Source organism: Cervus elaphus, chromosome 26 (genome assembly GCF_910594005.1).
Source record: "Cervus elaphus chromosome 26, mCerEla1.1, whole genome shotgun sequence".
Lineage (NCBI taxonomy): Eukaryota > Metazoa > Chordata > Mammalia > Artiodactyla > Cervidae > Cervus > Cervus elaphus.
Window position 1 is genome coordinate 37,317,635 of NC_057840.1, and position 23,048 is coordinate 37,340,682.

The window sequence follows — 23,048 nt, forward strand, 5'->3', positions numbered from 1 at the left end:
TCTCTAAAGCCAGTCCTTCTCTGGTTCTGCGGTTGCAGAGAAAGCATCAGCGTTTTGCCCACTGTGATAATGGGGGCCGATGTTCCCAGGGTCACAGAAAAGGAGAAAAGGAAGTCAAATGGCCACCTTTGTTAAGTCATTGACTGGTAAATTTTCATACCTGAACTCAAACCTATTACTTCTTAGAATTAACTTAGCTTTATAACAGCATTAGTTATAAAAATTAGTTATAAACTAATATAAAAAATTAGAAAAAAAATTAGTTGTAAAATAAATTAGTCTTATAACAGACTGTAGCCCACCAAGCTCCTCTGTCCCTGGGATTTCCCAGGCAAGAATATTGGAGTGAGTTTTCCATTTCCTCCTCCAGGGGATCCCTCTGACCCAGGGATCAAACCCGTGTCTCCTGCACTGGCAGGTGGATTCTTTACTGCCCACCCACCTGGGAAGCCCAGTCAACAAGCCCCTTGAGGTCAATGTCATAAGGACTGACTATTCCCTGGAAGATGTATCCCTACACATAAAAGAATACAGATGGGTACCTGCAGGGAAGAGGCCAGATTTACACGCAGCAGTATAATCACACAAGAAATCAAAAAAAGAGAAAAGAGAAAAACATCTGTCTCGAAGCTACTAATGCCTGTTCAGCCTCCGGTTTCAGAAATTTGGCCTCTAACCTGTTAAGTAAATCAGTCACTTACTTATTAATGTAAGCAAGTAAATTTCCAAATAATGATGCCGGCATCCCCCAAATCACAGCTTATGTAATTTTATAACACAGAGCTCAAATTCAAACTCCCTATGTAAGCAAATCCTCATGTCAAAAGCTTAGATAAAGTTTCTAGGATCAGGGAGCAGCCGTGGGAACAGATGGCTTCATAAAAAACACCCGGAAGCCAAATCAAGGGGCCAGAAGGAGAGCCTGATTCCCTTAAGATGCAGCTTCTTTTTCTTCTTCTCCCACTACCACCACCCAACCCAACCCAACCCAGCTCACCCTTCTAATTGACCACAGGACTAATGCAATATGGCCCATAGGGGCATTAATCCTCATGCCCTCGATATTAAATCACGCTCAAATGAACCCAGGAACTGGCAAGCCCTAGGGAGCATGAGGTAATGATGGCAGACCCAATTCCAACCAAAGGGAAATGATTAACTTATTATGTCTCATTTCTAATTCCATTTCCGAAAGGAAAGCCAGAAAGAAATGTTTTCCTACACTGCTCCTTTTTTTTTTTTCTTTTTCCTTCATCATCAAGACCTCTAAGCCTATTCCTTTTGCTAAGCAGTGCTCCTTCTCAGTGGCAATGGAAATCTTGTGAATAACTTCAAGAGGGTAGGCATTTAAATCAGTTTTTCTCTAAGGTGAGGATAATACATTAACAAATGCAACTTCAAACTCTCAGTCCTAAACTATGGTTCAAATATTTTACATTGGAGAAATACACTTCCATTGGAGCAAGACGATGGACATTACAAAGGATTAGTTCTTTCTTCTTAAGCACCAGCTCATACCTTCCCTCTCCTTTGGAGTGTGGGTGTTGGCCTTATACCCTGGACCACTGCCGGGGCTGCTTGTCACATTTGATCCTCTGAGCATCCTTCACTTGCCTTGCTCTCCTGGCAATACAGCTCCCAGCCTGTCTGGTGGAGCGTTTTTCCTGAATTCACCATGAATGTCCTCCAGCTATCCGGCCACTGTCCTTGAGCCCCCTCCAAATCCTGCGTTTCCACATCAGTGTGGTCCTTGCACTGCCAGAGAGAGGAAAAAGGAAGCTAATTAGGGGAGCTCTGTTCTGAGTAACTAAAAGGGTTGCCTTAAAAATACATCCAATTAGGGCTTATCTTCATTGCTGCCTCTATGAAGCAGCATCAGTGTCAGATAACAGCAGAAACACATTAGCCCTGGAGCTGGCTGCTTTCCCAAAATGCCCAGCTGGGAGAGTTGGACAGAGAAGAGCCGCTGCTGGGGAAAGGGGAAAAGACACATTGACATATCTGAAAATTAAGATAAATCAAAGATCCCTTTCACTAATCTCCACTGATGTGTCATCATTAGAATCAAGGCAGCTGCCCACATACATCTAGAACAATATATGAGCCTTTGATGATCCCTTTAATAATATATCAAAATGGTAAAATTATTTGAGGAAAAAATTAGAGACTTTATGGCTGTGTCTATGTGGGGTTAGTGGTACAGAATCTGCCTGCCAATGAAGGAGACACAGGAGACATGGGTTCGATCCCTTGGCCGGGAAGATCCCCTAGAGGAGGAAATGGCAATCCACTCCAGTATTCTTGCCTGGAAAATCCCATGGACAGAGGAGCCTGTCAGGCTACAGTCCATGAGGCCATGAAGAATTGGCCACAACTGAGCAACTGAGCACATAGAATACATAGGACATAGTTGATTAGCTTACAAATGCAGTATCTGACAGGCAGGTTTTGTTCTTCCTTTCTTCTTTTAACTCATGAGCCATCATGTTATGAGACAAAGCTAACTGGATTCATATTAACATTTTAACTGCTTGTTTTAAATCTATACCATTGTAGATATTTATGTCCTGACTCTGTCTGTATTTTCTCCAAGAAATGTTATTCTATCTATGTCACATTTCAAGCACATTAGTCAACTTCATATTCTGCAGATCAGAGATCCAATATCAAACCTTCCCAGGGTGTCTGTATTCTGACAACTGTATACTGAGACCATGTCCATGCAACGCAAAGTCAAGTGGAGAGGTGGAAGTTATTAAGGTAATTCAATAAACCTTATAAGAAAGTTTTGTGCCCAGAATAAACTTTGAGTCATATAGATAGGTAAGGGCAACTTGGTCAGTTCTGGCTGCATAGCAAATCATTCCAAAATGTATTGGCTGAAAGAAGCCATTTACTTAGTTTACAATTCTATTGATCAGTGATATGGGCTGGGATAAGATAGACAGTTCTCCCCAGTCAGCTGGGCTGTCAGCCAGCTGATCTAGTGGCCATAGTGAGAATGGCTGGCTCCTCAAGGATCCGCATCTTCTGTCATTCATGTTAGCCCAGGCATGTTCCCATGGTGATCACAGGTTCTAGATTCAAAGGATGGGAAAACAGACTCCACCTGTTGATGTTCAGAGCTGCAGTCACATTGCAAAGGGATGCGGATGTAGGGACAGAAGTCATTGTGGCCACATTTGATCACCATCTACAGTAGCACATGCTGCCTGGGACAGGCAAGTCACAGCTTCCTGAGAAGACAAACCACATCTGCCTCACTCTTCCTTGTACCTCCAGTATCTGAATACATGAAAGATCTTGGAAGGGTCTTGCTATTTCAGGAGATATGGAAGGGTCCAGAATCATCCTTTTCTTGGAACTGATTGACAAGCTAAAGGATCGTGTGACATCCTGACTTATTTCATACTTACCCTTCAATAAGAGAAAAATATTCACAGGAGGGATTCTTCATTTTTTTCTCTCCAGCCTTTAGTCTTCTAATCCAGTTACACCTTTCGAGAATTTTCTTACATTTATGCTTATCTTCTAATTTTAAATAAATGCTAGTGATGAGGAAATCAAGAACCAGACTCAGTGCCCTAAAGAGGTCATGCCCTGGCTCATTGTGGGAAGGGCGGGGGGAAGGCTCATATTTTTTTGTGCATTCCAAGGTCCAACCTACTACTCCAGCATAATGTGTGATTTATGTTCAACTTGTTACAGTCTTTATGTTTACTAAATCTTTGTTAGGTAGACTTAGGTAAAGGTATTCATTTTCCATTTGCTGTCAGTGCAGTTTAACTTCTTTGTATATGTATCACCCTGTTATTATTCTCATTGGATTCTACTTGACTTCAAAATACTTCCATCATTTGCTCAAATCTGTCCAGGTCCAGCTAAGACCTGAGATGTCAGCCACTACTGATCTGCCTTCTTGTGTGGTTTCCACTCTAATCACATTCTCAAATGCATTTTTGTTTTGACAAGAGATTGATTTTTAATGCATAACACTATATTGTAAAAGAGAATTCTATTATATCTACTGGATTATTATTAATATTCAGAGTTTGTATTAACTATAACTATAATATTAATAATAATGGTATCTTACTCATATGAAAGCATGCAGATTAAAAAGTGCTTTTATCATATCAGCTTCTAATAATAACCCTAATGGGTAAACATGAAAAAAATAAATGTTCAAGGAGGTTAATAATTATACAATACCAAACCATCAGTAAGAGGTACAACTCAGACATGTAGAATTCTAATATTTTCTAAACTTTTATTTTGTATTGGAGTATTATCAATCTTGTGAGAGTTTCAGGCGGACAGCAAAGGGACTCAGCCATACATATACATTTATCCATTATCCCCCAAACTCCCCTCCCATCCAGCCTGCTGCACAACCCTGACCAGAGTTCCCTGTGTTATACAGAAGGTCCTTGTTGGTTATCCATTTTAAATATAGCAGTGTGTACATGTCTATCCCAAGCTCCCTAACTATCCCTTCCTTTCATCCTTCCCCTCAGCAGCTATAAGTTCATTCTCTGAGAGTGTTTTCCTGTTCTGTAAATAAGTCTGTTTGTATCATTTCTTTTTAGATAGAATTCTAATACGAATCCAAAGCTTTCCTCTGTTATCCCACAAAACACCATTGTGCACTCAAATATTAGGGAATGGCCTCAGGCAGAAGATTTCAAACTTTACTATGAGCTCCAGAATAACTTTCGGAGAACTCGAAGAAAGCCTGGTTCACTGAGTCAGGGTAGGGTCCAAAAATCTGAATGTTGAATAAAACACTATACTGAAAACTCTGAATTAAAATATGACTTCATCCAAACACTATCACAGTTACTGGTGTGTCTAACTTGAGTAAACCGTTCAGTCAAGATGATTGACGCAATGTTTTTCACCAAATGAACTTTGTGCTTAACAAAATAATATAGGTATCCTTTGACAAAGCCTTAACTTTCTAATATATCAATCAGTGAGTCTTAGAGGAGAAAGTAACACACCAATGATAAAGCTAACGTTATGTCACCTCCTGTTAACTCCTCATCGATATGGCAAGCCCATTCCTAAACCCTTGGGTTACTATTTTTAAAGCAGTTTCTTGACATCTTAATCAAAGTAGCAGGTCAAGAAACTACCTACTTTGCATTTGTATTAACTGTAAAACTGTATTATCCCTAGCTAAACTAAAAGCAGAAGCCTAATTTGTCAGATCAACTACATCATTCTCAAAAGTCAGCTCTCAATTTTTTTTACAAGACATCTGTGGAGAGCCAATTTAAGATGGAAAAGTATTTCAATTCCATGACAAAAGCCCCAAAATGAGAATAGCTTGCAAAATTACCATGCTTGACTACAATGCATATTTTTTGAATGGGGTCAAAGTGGCTATACTTGCCATTCTTTGACTTAAAAGGAAAACTGTTCCAGTTATGAGTGTGTGTGTGTGAGAGAGAGAGAGCATACGTGTGCATGATATAGGTGTGCCTCTATGCATGTGTAGAACTAAAGTATGTCTATGTTTAAAATGAATTCCCCCTTTCATAAGTAGCAGAAAAAAACACTTATGTTTCTGTAAATTGACTACAGTCTGGGAAAAGAAAATATTGCTTACTTGGAAATGTATTTATTCCCACAAAATATTTGGCTACTAGTAATAACTGACCTGAAAAGAGATTTCTCCAAAGAAGATATACAGATGGCCAACAGGCACATGGAAAGATGCTCAACATCACTAATTATTAGAAAACTGCAGAGTAAAATTACAATGACGTATTATTTCACATAAATCAGAATGATCATCAAAGTCTGCAAGCAATAAATGCTGGGGAAGGCATGGAAAAAAAGGAACCCTCCTCCTACACTGTTGGTGAGAATGTGAACTGGTGCAGCCACTATGGAGAACAGTATGAGGTTCCTTTAAAAAACTAAGAGTAGAGTTGTCATATGATCCTGCAATCCCACTCCTGGGCACATATCCAGACAAAACTCTAATTCAAGATATACATGCACTCCAGTGTTTATTGCAGCACTATTTATAGTAACATAAAACATGGAAGTAATCTAAATGTACATTAAGAAATGAATGGATAAGGATGTGGTATATATATACAGTGGAATATCACCAGCCACCAAAAAAAGAATTAAATTAATACCATTTGCAACAACATGAATGACCACACTAAGTGAAATAAGTCAGTAAGAGAAAGGCAAATAGCATATGTACCACTTACATAAAAATGATACAAATGAAAGTGAAAGTCACTCAGTCGTGTCCAGCTCTTTGCAACCCCGTGGACTATACAGTCCATGGAATTCTCCAGGCCAGAATACTGGGTGGGTAGCTTTTCCCTTCTCCAGGGGATCTTCCCAACCCAGGGATCGAACCCAGGTTTCCTGCATTGCAGGCAGACTCTTTACCAGCTGAGCCACAAGGGAATGTATTTACAAATCTGGAACAGACTCACAGACAGAGAAAACAAATGTATGGTTATCAAAGGGGATAGCAGGAGGCAGGAGACAAATTAGAAGTTTGGGAGTAACACATACCGACCACTATACATAAAGTAGATAAATAGCAAGATCTATTGTACAGCACGGGGAACCATAATCAATATCCTGTAATAAGCTATAATGGAAAAGAATCTGGAAAAGAAATATGTGTGTGTGCATATATAACTGAAACACTTTGCTGTATACTTGAAACTAACACAAAATTGTAAATTAACTATACTTCAGTTTAAAATGGCTAAAAAAAGAAAAGAAGGAAACAGAATTACAATATTTGCATTTGGATAAATTCAGGCTTATCTAAAATAAGACTGTTAGAAATAACCACTTTGTATCAGTGTATCTTATTTAATCTTATAAGGTGTGGGTTATTTCTACAGTTGAGGAAATCAATGTTTAAGGAATTAACACGCCCAAGATCATAGGTAAAAAGTAGTGACTGAGGAATGAATCCAGTTGAATTTGATATTATAAACCTCTTAATTAATATACCCTACTCGCCTCCCAGTCTGTTTTCCCCTTCACTCAGTGGTGGCTTTGAAGAGCTAGATTATAGCATTTATATACTGACAGTTTGAATGCCATAGGACCTTTATATAGGTTTGTTTAGATGTACTCATAGTGTATTTTTGTATCTGTGTGTAAATGTAAGCAGTCAAATGATGTTTAATGACTAGCATAGAGAATTAGAAATTCAGTAACGGGGATCTCATTTGAAAAGACCCTGATGCCGGGGAAGATTGAAGGCAGGAGGAGAAGGGAACGACAGGGGATGAGATGGTGGGATGGCATCACTGACTCAATGGACATGAGTTTGAGTAAACTTCGGGAGTTGGTGATGGACAGGGAGGCCTGGCGTGCTGCAGTGCATGGGGTTGCAAAGAGTCGGACACAACTGAATGGCTGAACTGAACTGAATGGGAATCTCTAATTTTCTAAGCCTAGAGACACAAGGATTCCCTTGCCACTGGCAGTCTTAAAAATCCAGACATCACATTTTGCATACATAAAACGGGATGCTACAAAAATTCAAGTGTTAAGATTTGATATTTAGGGAATCAGAACAATGACTCTTTCATAAGCTTTTCAGTTTTTACAAGTTCCACTGAGTTCTTACAGAACACTATTACAGTGAAATGCTAATATGTGGTCTATGAAAAAATAGGTTTTAGGCGAATATTCAGAAATGTTGCATATCTTATACATGTCATGGGGACTGATACTGTGGATTAGCATTTTAAAGGCTCTGAAAAGCCCTATTGTGTGTTTATGTATAGGTGTGTGTGTTGCATTTAGTTCTGTATATGTACTCACATCTTGTTTTTAAGCTAAACTTTTCAAACTTATCTGAATACAGTCTCCGTTTTTTGGTTTTTTTTCTTAATTGAGCTTTCCTGGTAGCTCAGCTGGAGACCCCAGTTCAATTCCTGGGTCTGGAAGATCTGCTGGAGAAGGAATAGGCTACCCACTCCAGTATTCTGGCCTGGAGAATCCGATGGACTGTATAGGCCATGGGGTACTTAAATTCTGGGACTTCCCTGTAGCTCAAAGAGTAAAGAATCAGCCTGCAATGCAGGAGACCAGGGTTCAACCCCTGGGTCAGGAAGGTCCTCTGGAGAAGGGAATGGCAACCCACTCCAGTATTCTTGCCTGGAGAATCCCATGGACAGAGAAGCCTGGTGGGCTGCAGTCTGTGGAGTCGCAAAGAGTTGGACACGACAGAGAGACTAACACAGATATATTTGCATTACAATGCTGTGTTAGGTTCTGCTGTACAACAAAATGAATCAGTTATCCATATACCCAGTCCCCTTCCCTCTTGGACCTCCCTCCCACCCACTCCTCATCCCACCCATCTATGTGGTCACAGATCACCGAGCTGAACGCCCTGTGCTACACCGCAGATTCCCACTCAGTTCAGTTCAGTTCAGTTCAGTCATTCAGTCGTGTCCAACTCTGCAACCCCATGGACTGCAGCACATCAGGCCTCCCTGTCCATCACCAACCCCCGGAGTTTACTCAAACTCATGTCCATCGAGTCAGTGATGCCATCCAATCATCTCATCCTCTGTCATCCCCTTCTCCTCCAGCCTTCAATCTTTCCCAGCATCACGGTCTCTTCCAATGAGTCAGTTCATTGAATCAGGTGTCCAAAGGATTGGAGTTTCAGCTTCAACATCAGTCCTTCCAATGAATATTCATTCCAATGAATATTTCCTTTAGAATGGACTGGTTGGATCTCCTTGCAGTCCAAGGGATTCTCAAGAATCTTCTCCAACACCACAGTTCAAAAGCATCAATTCTTCAGCACTCAGCTTTCTTTATAGTCCAACTCTCACATTCGTACATGACTACTGGAAAAACCATAGCTTTGACTAGACGGACCTTTGTTGGCAAAGTAATGTCTCTGCTTTTTAAAATGCTGTCTAGGCTGGTCATAACTCTTCTTTCAAGGAGCAAGCATCTTTTAATTTCATGACTGTAGTCACCACCTGCAGTGATTTTGGAGCCCAAAAAAGTAAAGTCTGTCACTGTTTCCATTGTTTCCCATCTATTTGCTATGAAGTGATGGGACCAGATGCCATGATCTTAGTTTTCTGAGTGTTGACCTTTTAAGCCAACTTTTTCACTCTCCTCTTTCACTTTCATCAAGAGGCTGTTTAGGTCTTCGCTTTCTGCCATAACGGTGGTGTCATCTGCATATCTGAGGTTATTGATATTTCTCCCAGCTATCTTGATTCCAGCTTATGCTTCATCCATCCCAGCGTTTCTCATGATGTACTCTGCATATAAGTTGAATAAGCAGGGTGACAATATACAGCCTTGATGTACTCCTTTTCCTATTTGGAACTAGTCTGTTGTTCCATGTCCAATTCTAACTGTTGCTTCCTGACCTGATTACAGATTTCTCAAGAGGCAGGTCAGGTGGTCTGGTATTCCTATCTCTTTCAGAATTTTCCACAGTTTGTTGTGATCCACACAGTCAAAGGCTTTGGCATAGTCAGTAAAGCAGAAGTAGGTGTTTTTCTGGAACTCTCTTGCTTTTTCAATGATCCAGCAGATGTTGACAATTTGATTTCTGGTTCCTCTGCCTTTTCTAAAACCAGTTTGAACATCTGGAAATTTACGGTTCATGTACTGTTGAAGCCTGACTTGGTGAATTTTAAGCATAACTTTGCTAGCATGTAGCTATCTATTTTAATCACAGTAGTGTATATATCTCAGTCCTAAACTCCCAATTCGTCCCAACCTCCCCTTTCCTCCCTGTGTTCATATGTCTGTTTTCTATGTCTGCATCCCTATTGCTGCCCAGCAAATAGGTTCATCTGCACCATGATTCTAGATTCCACATATATGTATTAATATATAATTCTTGTTTTTCTCTTTAACAAATCACAGAATGGTTTCCCTAAGCACTTCAAAAAGCCCACCATAGATCATTAGTTCCAGTTAGGCACAAATCTGTTTTCAAATTGGTTTTACTAGAATGAATGACAAGGTCTCATAATTCTAGGCATTAACCAGGATTCTAAAATTGATTATCGATCTCTTATTCTCCCTCTCATTCAAAATATTTGGTCTAAATACAAACAAGATAATGAAACTTTATACCTCTGAAAATAGAACAGATTGTCTTTTGTTTGGGTCTTCACTTTTGTTTTGTTTCATTTTGAAGTTTGCTGCTTTCTGGTTACCATCCTAAAGTGGGAAGAAATCTACATTGCTTTGGGATATGTTTTCAGTGCTTTAAACTACACCTTGCTAGTAAGAAGCCTTATAACTGACACATTCTTTTTTTTGAATGAAACATCTTTGAGGAAAATGTGTTTCTTTTTTATTGGAGTATAATTGCTTTACAATGTTCTATTAGCTCCTGCTGACCAATAAACAGAATCAGCTAAGGCTATGCATATATCCCCTCCTTGGACCTCCCTCCCACCCCCATCCCACCCCACCCATCTAGGTCTTCACAGAGAATCAGCAGAGCTCTCTGCGCTATGCAGCAAGGTCCCACTAGAAAACAGGTTTCTTTTAAGAGTGATCTATATTTAACTGTGAAAACCATACCAAAGTTTAAATAATTACAATCTTTCTTGTGAAACAATACAAAATCAGAAACCAAAAAACCTGGGTTCTCGAGCCAGCTGTGTGGGTCTGGCATCTTCGTGCTACTGGCTGCCTAGGGGACCTCCTCCCAAACAGGACTTTCCTACCTTTTTTTTGCTAGCCAGTGAATCAGCTAGCTCATTTCTGGTCTTGATTAATTACCCCTATTCAGGCTCTTGAGACTAGCTACTCCTAGTGATCAACAAAAGAGGTAATCACCAAAGCTTCCTTTTGGAAAAGAATTTATTATATTGAACAAAAATTCATATTAAAAGCAGAAAGAAGCAAATGGCATATTTGAGTCCGGATTAGTGGCTCAGTGGTAAAGAATCAGCCTGCCAATGCAAGAGATATGGGTTTGATCCTGGGTCGGGAAGATCCCTTGGAGAAGGAAATGGTAGTGCATTCCACTACTCTTGCCTGGGAAAGCCCATGGACAGAGGAACCTGTCGGGTTACAGTCCAAGGGGTCACAAAGAGTTGGATTTGACTTAGCAGTTAAACAGCATCCTTTGATATATCAGATTATTCCAGCTCTCCTTGAATTCCCCCTTACTAAAGCATGACCCCTTGTTACACTCTACATTCCAAAGTGTCTGATTCTAGCAATGAAACATGGAAGAGGGGGTGAGTTCTCTACTGCTTACATAAATGGAAACCTTTGCCGATGAGTCATTCACTCGCAAAGTTTTCTTGTGGGTGGGTGCCTCTGTTTTTATGGATTCTGTAATGAATGGGATTTTGAAATCTATGACTGACTGAAACATTGATCAGCTTCAGAAATACCCCAAGTCTGGAACTGGCTTCAACTGCAACTTTGGGTGACATCAAGGCTGGGAAAGAGAAAATAAAAGTGGAAGAGAGGGCTACAAAGAGTAAAAATAAAAATATTAAACAGGATTTCCCCCACCAATATTCTTGGGCCTGTCACTTCACCTCTCAAGACCTCTATTTCCTCCCAGAGATTAATAAAATGGGAAAAGGCAGTCTCTTAAATTCCTTCCAGGGATAGGAAGCACGTACCAATCTTTGTATCACTAGAGATTAAAAGTGCCTCAAATAAGCTTCAGTTTGAACCTAAAAGCTTTTGGAAACTTTATTTTTCAAAGTAGGCTAAAAAATAGCTCAAGGGGATTTGCTGGTTGACTTTCTGGAAAACATAACAGTTTAAGGAGTTCTTTAAAAAAATGGAAAGCTGATGGTATATTAAAATATTGTATCTATGTCAAAGGTTAAATTTACTGAATTTATAACAGCACTGTGATTACAGTCAGGAAAGAAGCCTGGTCTTCGAAAATGTCAGGGAGTTGCAAGTTTTCAAGAGAGATATCTTAGCAACTAAGCAGGTCAGCTGGTTATGACTCTATGGCTGCATCTATCTGTGTGTGTTTGTACATGTACAAGATTATCACATTTAAGAGCTGCCTTTAATAACATTAGGCATCATAAAGTAACTCAAGACCAGCCAAACCCACACGAGTTCCTCTGATCTCACAGCACATAGACTGGGGTGATAAACCCTGCAGGAGGTCAATTTAGCTATCAGAGCTGCTCCCTGTCCAGCGGACCATGTGATTACTTTGCCAGGCTGCAGCCTGGAATTTAGAGACAAAGAGAATTAATCATTTTCCCCTCCCAGTAACTCCAAAGCCTGAGCTATTCCTTCCCCAGCTGAAGTGGATAATGATGGTCCCAGGAAGGTTCCAAGGGACCGTCCTCACCGAGGCTGCCTCCTCTTACAGAAATCTGTTCAGAAAAGCCCCAGAGTGTCACCTGCTGCTTAGGTCTTCTGCCAGATTTGACAGGTTATCTGATTAACCTGCAGACAACAAAATGCATGCATAGATAAGGCACATATTGTCTCCAGTAGCTGGGCAGTGCAATTAAGTGCTGGGCTACATTTATGATAATAGAGAGTCATAGTGCAAGGAATATTTTCTTTACTGCCTCCAGAATCCACTTTTGAGTCATAGTCCATTCAAGATTTTGACAGCCTAGGTGCTTCATTCACTGTCTAAGAACATAACTTTCCTCACTCCTTTGTCATCCATGGGTCTACAAGTTGCTCTGTCTGTTGATCAAAATGCTCCTGGTCTTGCTTCCTTTCCCTCTCATTAAGGGTCTATAGGTTGGTGCTCAATATAGGGACTTACTGTCCTCTAGATGTTTCTACCTGTGACTTAAGACTGCATGTAGCTGTATTTTCCTCCCTAGAGGGGCTCAGAGTGCTCTCCTAGTCCCCTAGTCCACAGGAGGCCGAACGGCAGCCATGGCACCACCTGGGCATCTGGTTAGAGTTCACCCCTCACCGCTCAGCCTCCATCCATCCACTCAACTCCTGTTTATGAACAGACGGGGCAGGGTGGCTCTGGTGGTTCAAGTGGTACAGAATTCGCCTGCCCATACAGGACACTCAAGTTCAATTCCTGCATCAGGAAACCCCCCTGGAGAAAAGAATAGCAACCCACTCCAGTATTCTTGCCTGGGAAATCCCATGGACAGAAGAGCCTGGGGGCTACAGTCCGCGGGGTCATAAAAGAGTCAGACACGATGCAGTGACTAAACAGGAACAATAACAGAGGACGGGGTGGAATGTTGACACCCTCTCTCTGCACCACGTGGGCCAGAACATTTGCCACCAGCTCCCGAGGAGTTTCTTCACATCCTCAGATCTCTTCCATGAGCCCTTGTCTTTTCTCCTTCAAAAACTCATCATCCATCTTGACAAACTGCTTGTTGTACCAGTTGGGGAAGAACCTCAGCCTCTTAGAAGAGGACAAGAAGTAACAAGACCCCAAAGGAGAAGATGACAGAGCAAGTAAGCAGCTTGTCTCGCCACAGGTCCATAGGTGCCAAAAGTAGATAAAAATACTTGGGTGGTCACAGCACAATGAACAGTAGAAACTTTAGCTGTTGCGAAGGGTGACGTGATGGGGCCAGATGGTGGCTGCACACACAGTGGACTGGGTCACAGTTGGGGAACCAGATCTAACATCTCAGTCCCTTTGGTAACAAGCAACAAAGCAGCCTCTTAGGAGCAAGCAGTCACACAGTGATCAACGCTGTGGTCACCTCGACCTACTTAATCACCTATGCTACCACTGCAGAAATGGTTCCAGGTCAGAGATCAGTTAGTCCTACCATCAGCAAGCATGAACAGGAGCATCCAGGGGTCATGCAGACTCTGCCTCTCCCACAGCGATCCCAGGGTGAGCTCTCTTTTCCTTACTCCTAGGAGATGCATCATGAAATATTTAGGGATCAAATTATAGCATCAAATGGTTCAATGAGACAAAGTGTGTCCATCTGTGTATGTGTGTGTCTGTATGTCTGTGTGTCTGTTGAAGGAGCAAAAAAAAAAAGAAGAGGAAGCAAGTGGTAAAGCAAATGGGGTACAATGGTAACAGTAGGTGAATCTGGGTAAAAGGCACACAAGTGTTCTTTGTATTAATACCAGTCTAATTCTTGTACTTTTCCTGAAGTGTGGAAGTTACCAAAATAAAGTTAAAGGAAAAAAAAATCTCATCTCTTTCCACTTACTATACAAACAACTCCTTTTTTTCTCGATGAAAGTAACCAGTATGACAGTAACACCTATTTGTTCATCGTAAAACTCGCTTCATGTCTGTGATCCTCCTCCCTAACTAGAAAATATCAAGCCACATTTTTGTGTGTGAACAAATGTCTGGTTTAGCGTTCAGCGGATATGCTAGGTTTATGGTGGGGGTAGTGGGGGGAAGAATATCTCTGAACTGCAAATCAGTGGCTTCAGGGGAAAAAAAATCCACTGATTTAGTGAGTTCGGTGAAAAATAAAAGTTCTTCATCTAGAAAGAAAGAACATAAAAGGTACTACAAAGAGAGGTGTGGCTTTTCTTTTGAAATTTTGATCAAATCATGAATAATTTGAAGATAAGGAGGGAAGAGGCTCAAGGACAGAGGGAAACAGAATTTGGGTTAAACTATTTTTTTTCATGAAGCCATCATATCATATCTCCTTTATGACTAGTGTATAATTCTTATTCATCAGTGTATTAAAGACCCAAGAGATTAAATAATGCCCTGATATTTAGGAAAAACTCTGAGAGTTGCAGATGGAAGTATACATGAAGATTCTCAATGTATTTTCTGACACAGAAGATGTCCAATAACTGTATACTGCAACTCAACCTGAAATATTCACTGTCTTTGCACTTTCTCTTCTTTCAGCTAGAAAATCTGGAAGCAGAAACCGCTCCGTTACCCTAACTGGGTCTCATACCATTCAGACCCTCACTTGAGCTTAGACACCACCATCTATGTGGAAGCAGGTCACTGCGAGAACACGTGGAAAGCTCTGGTTTCCTGGGAAAGTGCCTGTTCCTGCCCTAAGTCATCAAAACTCTTTCCTCCCTGGCCCCTCCACTCTGCCCATGAGAGGAACATCCAAGCTAAATCAGGCATTAGGGAGGAAAGAACTGAACCACCCTGAGTTTCTGTGTACATAATCGCGAGGAAGATGCCCCACAGGACCGAACCCTGCTGTGGTATGTGCATTAACGTCATCATGGAAGACGTTCTTTTCAATATTTTCAAGCAAATATTTACAGCCTCATCAAAGGAAAACCATCACTTGTTAAATTCATCATAGTAATGTAATTTAAATGCTACCTCTGATCAAAGCACCTTATGTGAACATCCAAGACTTTCCGTGTCTGTAAGAGAATTAATTGTCCCATTTTTATCCTCTGGTGTTAACCTCAAAATTATCTTCGGAGTTAAAATATAGTTTCCACCTTCATTTCATCACTTTATCCCCACAGGAAGTCAAGCCCTAAAATGGACGCTTTATTTCTCATAATTTCTTCTTACTAAATGCTCTCTTTGCATCATACTTCCTTTCTCTCTTTTTTTAACTCTTCTCAGAATACTTACACCTTTTGAATCAACACGATAAAATGACAGCAGTTTTTTGTTGGTTTTCAGAACAGTTTAAACTCTTTAAGAAAATACGGATCCAGTAAGCTTAATCTCAAACTTGAAAGACTCAAAGGACCGTGGAGAAAAATGGGTGATCTACTTTTCACTTCCGTGTAGTTCCTTGGACATGATATATTAACGATGACCCAGGAATATTTTCCTGAAGATTATGTTTCTATAATGTCATCACCAATATGCTGGTCTTTTTGATCTTTGCTAAATGTCAAGATTTCCTTTGTAAAATGTCAGTCTTCTAAGTAGTTTCTCTAAGACAATTCTTCTCTTTGACAGGTTTTCTTTGGCATGAAATACAGTTAGAGGTTTGGCAGCCCACCCATTTTATTTGATCTATACAGACAATCGAGTTAGATGGTCTATGCCAAAAAGCTCTCCACTTTGAACTGTTGTCTGCATTGATTAAATGAATCAAATACATCATAATTCTCTGTGAAGACACAGCAGAAAACGGGGTGCCAGCTTCCCTTGTAAGAATATTCCTGAATCCATGGTCTGCCAATAGTCTCAACCTTACAATTTGTCTTCATTCTTCACTCTAACAAGGCACAAATACACACCAGCTATCCAAGGGCAATGTTTAAGAAAGACAGCTGTCACAGATCGGACTAAATGAATTTACTGTTTCAGATCCTATTGGCTCTAGTTATGTGGCCATATGTGGATATGGCCCATGAATCTGTTGGATGAGAAAAAAAAAAAGATACAAGATGAGTGTTTTAGTGTTTCCTTCTATGAAGTCTTCTATTTGCCTCTAATCATCTCCATTTCTCAAATATAATGTCCCAGTATGGATATGCATTATTTTTTTTATTTTTTAGATTTTCAGATCAAAATAACTAAAATTGGGGCCTTAAAAATTTTAGAGTGGTGAATAAATGCATTTGTTGTATGTACATTATACACATATACACACTACTAGAGCTTCCACAAGTAAAAGTGATAATTCAAATGAAACACCCCCAATAAGGGAGAATGAAATGTTGGTGTATTGGGGAGGAAAGTTCTTGTTGTTAATGGGCCATAATAACAGGGGTTTTCTCAAGGGATGTCATAGCACTACTTTCTGCTCATGACTGTTTCTCAGTATTCATTGTTTCTGTCTAATGACCAGCTCTTAGTTAAGACATTCTAAAGTAAACAGTACATTAGTGGCTTTTTATATGTTTTATTTGAAACCATTTTTTTATTTTAAAGGAAACATTTCTTCTGTTCCTTTTAAAAAACATTTTTATTGGCGTTACAGTTGGTTTACAATGTTAGTTTCAGGTGTACGGCAAAGTGAATCAGTTGCACACGTGCATGTATCTGCTCTTTTTTATCATAAATTCGCTAGAACTACCTTTGCAAAGAGAGAAATAACAGCCCAGACCCAGCTGGATGAGCTAAAGCTTCTTATAAAATTTGAAGATAGAGAAAATGTAATGTTCTGCTTTGTTCCTTCATATTTCACTCTGTCCTTATGGACGAAATGTCTTCCTAGGTTGGCATTCCAGTAATGCAGACTCTAAATGTGAAGCAGAAGTTTGGCTTCTTTGTCTGACTTCTTGCTGTGGAATTTCTCACCAATAGTTAGCGGTCTTTCCTCTTTGGTCTCTGCCTTCACTGTTATGTTGCTCCGGCCTTCTCTCCCTGTCTGTCACTAGAGAGGAAGAAAGAGGCAGATGAGACTCGGCTGGAGCAAAAGTGAGTTATCAGGACTTCACTGCCAATCTCCCTGCTGGATGGATGGGGTCCTCGGAAGGGGATCTGATCACACTTCTGTTTTAAACTTTTGTTGTAATATTATAGATCCACCCTAACAACCTGATGATGTCAAACTTTTACTGGGTCTAGCAGAGAGGTTAAAAGTCTGGGATTCTAGTTCATCTAGAGCCATGTCTGAAAACACACTGTGACATTTTTTGGCTTTGTGGCTTTGAGTAAGAGACTTCAGCTTTTTGACTTTAGCCTTCTCTTAAAAAGTAGGGCCTATAATAGTACCCTTATTGAGTTGTGTTCAGGATCAAGTCAGATAATGTTTATAAAAAACTTGACCTACTGCATAGCAAATGTTTCCTATCTGTAGTGAATATTATACATGAACACTATCAATGTGAAAAAAAAAAGAGCTAGAGTAACTTGGTGAATTTGTTGGAAATCACCTCTAATCACCCTTGGCACAGAACCCTGAGAGGGACCTCTTTTGAGAAGGCAGGAAGTATCTCAAGCAGAATTTACTGTGATGGAATGGCATCTCAACTGTGCCATCAGAAGGATGGGACTCAACTTTTCCACTTGAAATACTTCTCAACATTGAAATAGACAGTTGGCAGTTTTAAAATAAACTCATCTAAAAAAAAATCTTTGAGTTGGTGACAGGATATTCATTTTCTTAAATAATAAGACAGGTCTTGCTAAAACTGATATCCGTTCACTTGCAAATTTCATTATTGAAAAAAGCACACTTAGCTTATTTAATATTAACCCCCCCCACCAAAAAAAATGATGCTAACAGAGTTCAATTTCCAGCATTATCACAGCCAACACTTTGTGTCTCAGGATCCAGGCAAAGGTTGAACTTCAGAAGCACAGATTCAAAATCTATTAGGGAAATATAACTAAGATACAAAGAAAGTACCTCTGAAAAGAATCTCTCTGATCATAGTTATCACAAAGATCCCCCAAAGCATCCAAAGTCCTTAAGTCAAGTATATTTATATGTTCAAAAGTTAAAAGAAAATCTTCTTGATAAACGTTGGACTGTTTCGTTCAAGATGCATGGAAATGATAAGATATGTGCTGCATCTCTCATGTAATGGAGATAATCCATTTATACTGACGTATGCTCTGTCTACTGGTAATCACCAAGATGAGATGGTTCACAAGTGACCCTTCCAGCTTCAGACATGAATACTGCAGAAGCTGATGCTATCCCTTGGGGTTTTCCAAACTTTAGAGCATTCTAACCAGAGCAAAATGAGAAAAGGACGGGGCAGCCTCAGCATCTTGACCTCTTTACATGTCACACATGCCCCTGTTCCGTGCAATTCCAGAGGTTGGACATAAGTAAAAACACTATCCTCTTCATAGAATATTCACCAACAGGAAAGGGATGTCTTGGAGAACCCTTATTGCCCTTATAGAAGCAACAAAGTTATCGTCTAGGTTCTCAACATAATTCTTTTCTCATGAACCATATTGCTTGGGTTAGGAAGAGGGTGAAAACAAACACGAACCTTCATCAATGCATAACGACTGTTTTTTTCCCCTGGTGTGAGATGCTTTAGGATTCATAATCATGGAACTCAGCATCCAGATTATATTTAAGACCATTGTCATTAGGACCTTGGGCCTAAAGTGACAAGTTAATTAAAAAGCTTAACTTTGGGACATTCAGCCAGGAGCCAGTAGAATTTAATTAAAAATAATTTCAACCTGCAGTCATTATTTTCCACTGAGACCAAAATACTAAAAATTTTAGGGAGTATATACATTACTCACTGTTCAAAATTAAGCAAAACCAAATGCCCAAAGTTTAGTGTGCTACAGGGTGTGGCAAATATCCAAGCTCTTATTATTTAACACCATGGTGATGCTGAAAGGAGTCAAGTTCAGCTTAGTTCAACCAATATTATTGTGTCATGGGTCCTTGGGTTATAAACGTAAGGACCATCAACACTAAAATTTTAAGATTACAAAAAGTGGCTTGCAGGTGATTGAAAATGAATCCTGTAACAACAGGATACTTTTCAAGTAACATTGAATAGCTACATATGCATTTTAAAGGAATTTTGAGTTCAGAAATCATTGAATTAAATCTATCAGTTTTCGACAGCATCTCTTGACGTACATGAAGATGATTCTAGACCCTGGGCACATATTCAGAGAAAAGAAAAATTTTAGTGGATTTTCCCCATCACACATTTAATAGAAATTTGATAAGGTACTTTTCAACTCACTTTGCATTATCTATTAGCTTGTAGCAGAAGAGAATTCCACTGAAGTCAGCACTTGAAATTTCAGTTAAACTCTACAAAGTTAGAGAGAAATTGGAAGAGTTACTGTTTCCTCTGAACTTTGAGAGAAATTCAGGCTTGCATTTCATAGAAAAGTCATCTGGATGCTAATGCTTAGAGCTCTAAGATCCACCATGTTCCAGACCCCAAGCCTAGAAAATATAATTCTACAATCTTATGTAGTACAAGGCATTATCTCCTTTCTTCTCTCCCAAATTCCAGAAACTTAGCAAGTCTCTTTCCATTCACATCCAAGAGCTTCTCAGATACTTAAAGACAAAGTAAAACTCTATAGCTGTAGATTAAGACATTCCTAAAATGTGCTACTCTGTGTGAGACAATGGGAAGGCTTTATTACTTATTTGGAATAAGTGAGTTAAGAATCAAGAAGAATCAATATGGGGTAAAGCAGGAAGGAGAGAGTATATTCATTTTTACCGTAATCACTAAAATGAATTAGCATAACACTTCACTGCCACTCAGAGAAAGTAGTTGGCATTGTTATCCTTTTTTTTTAATTAATTTTTATTGGAGTATAGTTGCTTTAAAATGCTTTAGTTTCTAGAGTACAGCAAAATGAATCAGCTATATGTATACACACACCCCCTCTTTTTCAGATAAACAAGATGTGATACGTATATACAATGGGATGTTACTCAGCCATAAAAAGGAATGCAATGAATGTGAGTCCGTTCTAATGAGGTAGATGAACCTAGAGCTTATTATACAGAGTGAAGTAAGTCAGAGAAAAACAAAGGTCATATATTAACGCATATATGTGGAACCTAGAAAAATGACACATTTCTTTCTTTTGGCCATGCTGCGCAGCCTGCAGAATCTTAGTTTCCCAACCAGAGATCAAACCCAAGAACTTGGGAGTTAAAGCACTGAGTTCTAACCACTGGACCACCAGGGAATTCCCACAGTAGTACCCTTATGCAAAGAGATTATCTCTAAAAAGTACTCAGATATTTTATAGAGCTGATAGCAGTCTATTCAAAGGGTCTATGGGATCCATCAGACCAGAAGCAAGACCTATTACAACCACATTTGAGTGCGAGTAGTGTTTCAGGAAAAACTCTGTACTTGTGGCAATAGCACAAACAGCCCTACGTTAATGTAAAAATTGCCCAATATGCATCAAAGCAGCCTCCAATTTTTTAATGCAAGTATAAATATGTTTATGTTTTTCAGATGGTGTGTCCTCTTCAGTTTTTGTTTTGCAACAATGGTTCTTGACACTTTGGTTATAAGTATATAAGTACATAAGTACTTATATAAGTACATAAAAGAGGATATATACATAAGTACATAAAAGGGGATAGTTTTCTCAGTAACTAAATTTGGCTCTTGTCTGTACATCTTCATGATCACATAATTTTGCTATCATTCAAAGCTATGTCATGAATCAAATATACTTTGCTCTTCACCCTACAGTCATGTGCAGGAGATCGAACATGTGTCTTTTGCTCTGATGCCTTGACCACATGCATATTATTGTCTAAGCTTTCTGATAACTAAAGACTTCCAAAAGATAAGAGTTCCCATTTATAATGTGAATTTGAAACAAAAGGGTCAGTTAGGTGTTTCAGAATGCCTATTCCTCATTTGTTGACCCTTGGAGATGTTTTTGTTTGCTGGCTGGTTGGCTAGATGATGTGTGGGTTTTTGTTGCTGCTGTTGAAGATTTTTCAGGTCTCTTTGGAATGTTTGTCACCACACAAATTCATGTACCTCTATTCTCCCTATTGAATGGATTTCCCTTTGTAATGACCAGTGGAGGAGTTTAGCATCACTGGAATAAAGTGTAAAACCGAGGCACACTTTTGCGGATAGTTCCCCATCCTGGTGGGGCCACCTACATTCATTCTTTCGCCAAACAACGGCCCCCTCTCCTACATCATTTTGATTTTAGAACTGACCAGAATTCAATCTCGTATATCCTGTCTAGCACAGGAAACCCATCAGATGATTCTCCAGCTGCATCTCTGCAAGTGGGAAGCCTGATTTCTGCTCCAGCCTCCACAGGGGTCCATTCAGAAAAAATAACAAAGTCTTCCTGCTACTGTCTCTGGCTGAGACAATTTGTTCCCATCTGCTCCCAGGCTCACCTGGCCCTCTGACTCAGTGGGAAGCTGCTACTGATCACTGCTGCATTAATTCAAAACTCATTTGCTTTATGGAAATTCGTGGCCCTTATTTCTCAAGGGAATGGAGAAAACCAATAGACCTCCTACCAGCCGGGTACTTTCCATGCGAGGGACTGCATCTATATAAATTAGGTTCAAATGACTGTATTTTCAAGATTTATAAACTCAATATTGCAAATAGTAGAACCTGGCATGTGGATCCACTTGCTTGTCTGTGAACCAATCATATAACTTCTGCGTGGACCGGGGCAAAATAACAACAGTGAAATAACGGGTTGATGTGAAAAACTGACCAATGATTTTGTTTATTTTAATAAACTCAATCCATTTACTACCCGGGGTGGGGGGTGTTCATACTGATTACATGACTCCTTTTTCACTTTTATTATGAAATCCTTCTTTGTCCAGGAGCACACTAAATCTGATCATAATCAATTACATACCAATCATTAGGAAACTGGGAGACCAATTTGGTTACTTTTCTTATTGATCCTAAAGATCTTGAAGCAATCTTGCTAATTGCTTTCTAACTGGCTGGTTTCTCATTTAGAAACAACTGAAAAACTGAGCAATTAAAGACACCATGAGAAGGAAAAAAGTTGCCTTATCCTTCCTGCAGGGCTGAGGGACTGGAGAGGGGAAAGAATGCCTAGTAACAGCCGTGCTGTCTCTGACATAAACTGAAAAACCAGAAGGACTTCCTCTAGCTCCGTTTTTGCATAGCATGCAGATATCTTTGTAAATAATAGGAAATTAATGTTTGGTCGGATCTATAACCTAAGTCAATTTGACCCTATCATGTTAAAAGAGCATTGTCTGGCCTGTGTCTGTACTCCATAACATTTGAAATCCAAGAAGTTTCATCTCAACATGATATAATGCTGGAGACTCCCACATACAAATATCATTTGGAGTGCCCTCTGAGAAAATTCATACTGGAAAAACTAAAACATCAATCATACTCTTAGATTGTATTTTCTTTTTCTTAAGAGCATCTACATTTTTTGGGAAGATAGTTCTATGCTTGTTCGCAAACATATTTATTTAGGTCATGGCCTGATAAGCATTATGACTTCCAGACTATTAGGAATAGCTCTGCAGCCTCTTGAGGATCAGAGAACTCTGTGATTTTTAAAAGTGGCTAGTTTGGATGAAGTTTCTATTGTCAATCAGGTCTGCTACATTATATAGTATCCTTTAAAATAACTTTCACTGGCACACACATACACCAACACACACACACACACACACACACACACACATACACACCATAGCAAAAAGAAGTCTTGGAAATTATATGGTAATTTTAAT

At 39.6% G+C, this 23,048-nt stretch overlaps 1 protein-coding gene across 1 annotated transcript in view; it reads left to right on the forward strand.

Annotated features, from left to right (window-relative positions):
- OPRM1 (opioid receptor mu 1) overlaps nucleotides 1-15,703 on the forward strand; it is a 51,170-nt gene extending 35,467 nt beyond the window's left edge. Inside the window, exon 4 of the mRNA XM_043888015.1 lies at nucleotides 14,825-15,703. Within this exon, the coding sequence (XP_043743950.1) occupies nucleotides 14,825-14,863 (39 nt within the window). The 3' untranslated portion in view covers nucleotides 14,864-15,703. The remainder of the gene's footprint in view (nucleotides 1-14,824) is intronic.
- The last annotated feature ends 7,345 nt before the right edge of the window (nucleotides 15,704-23,048 follow it).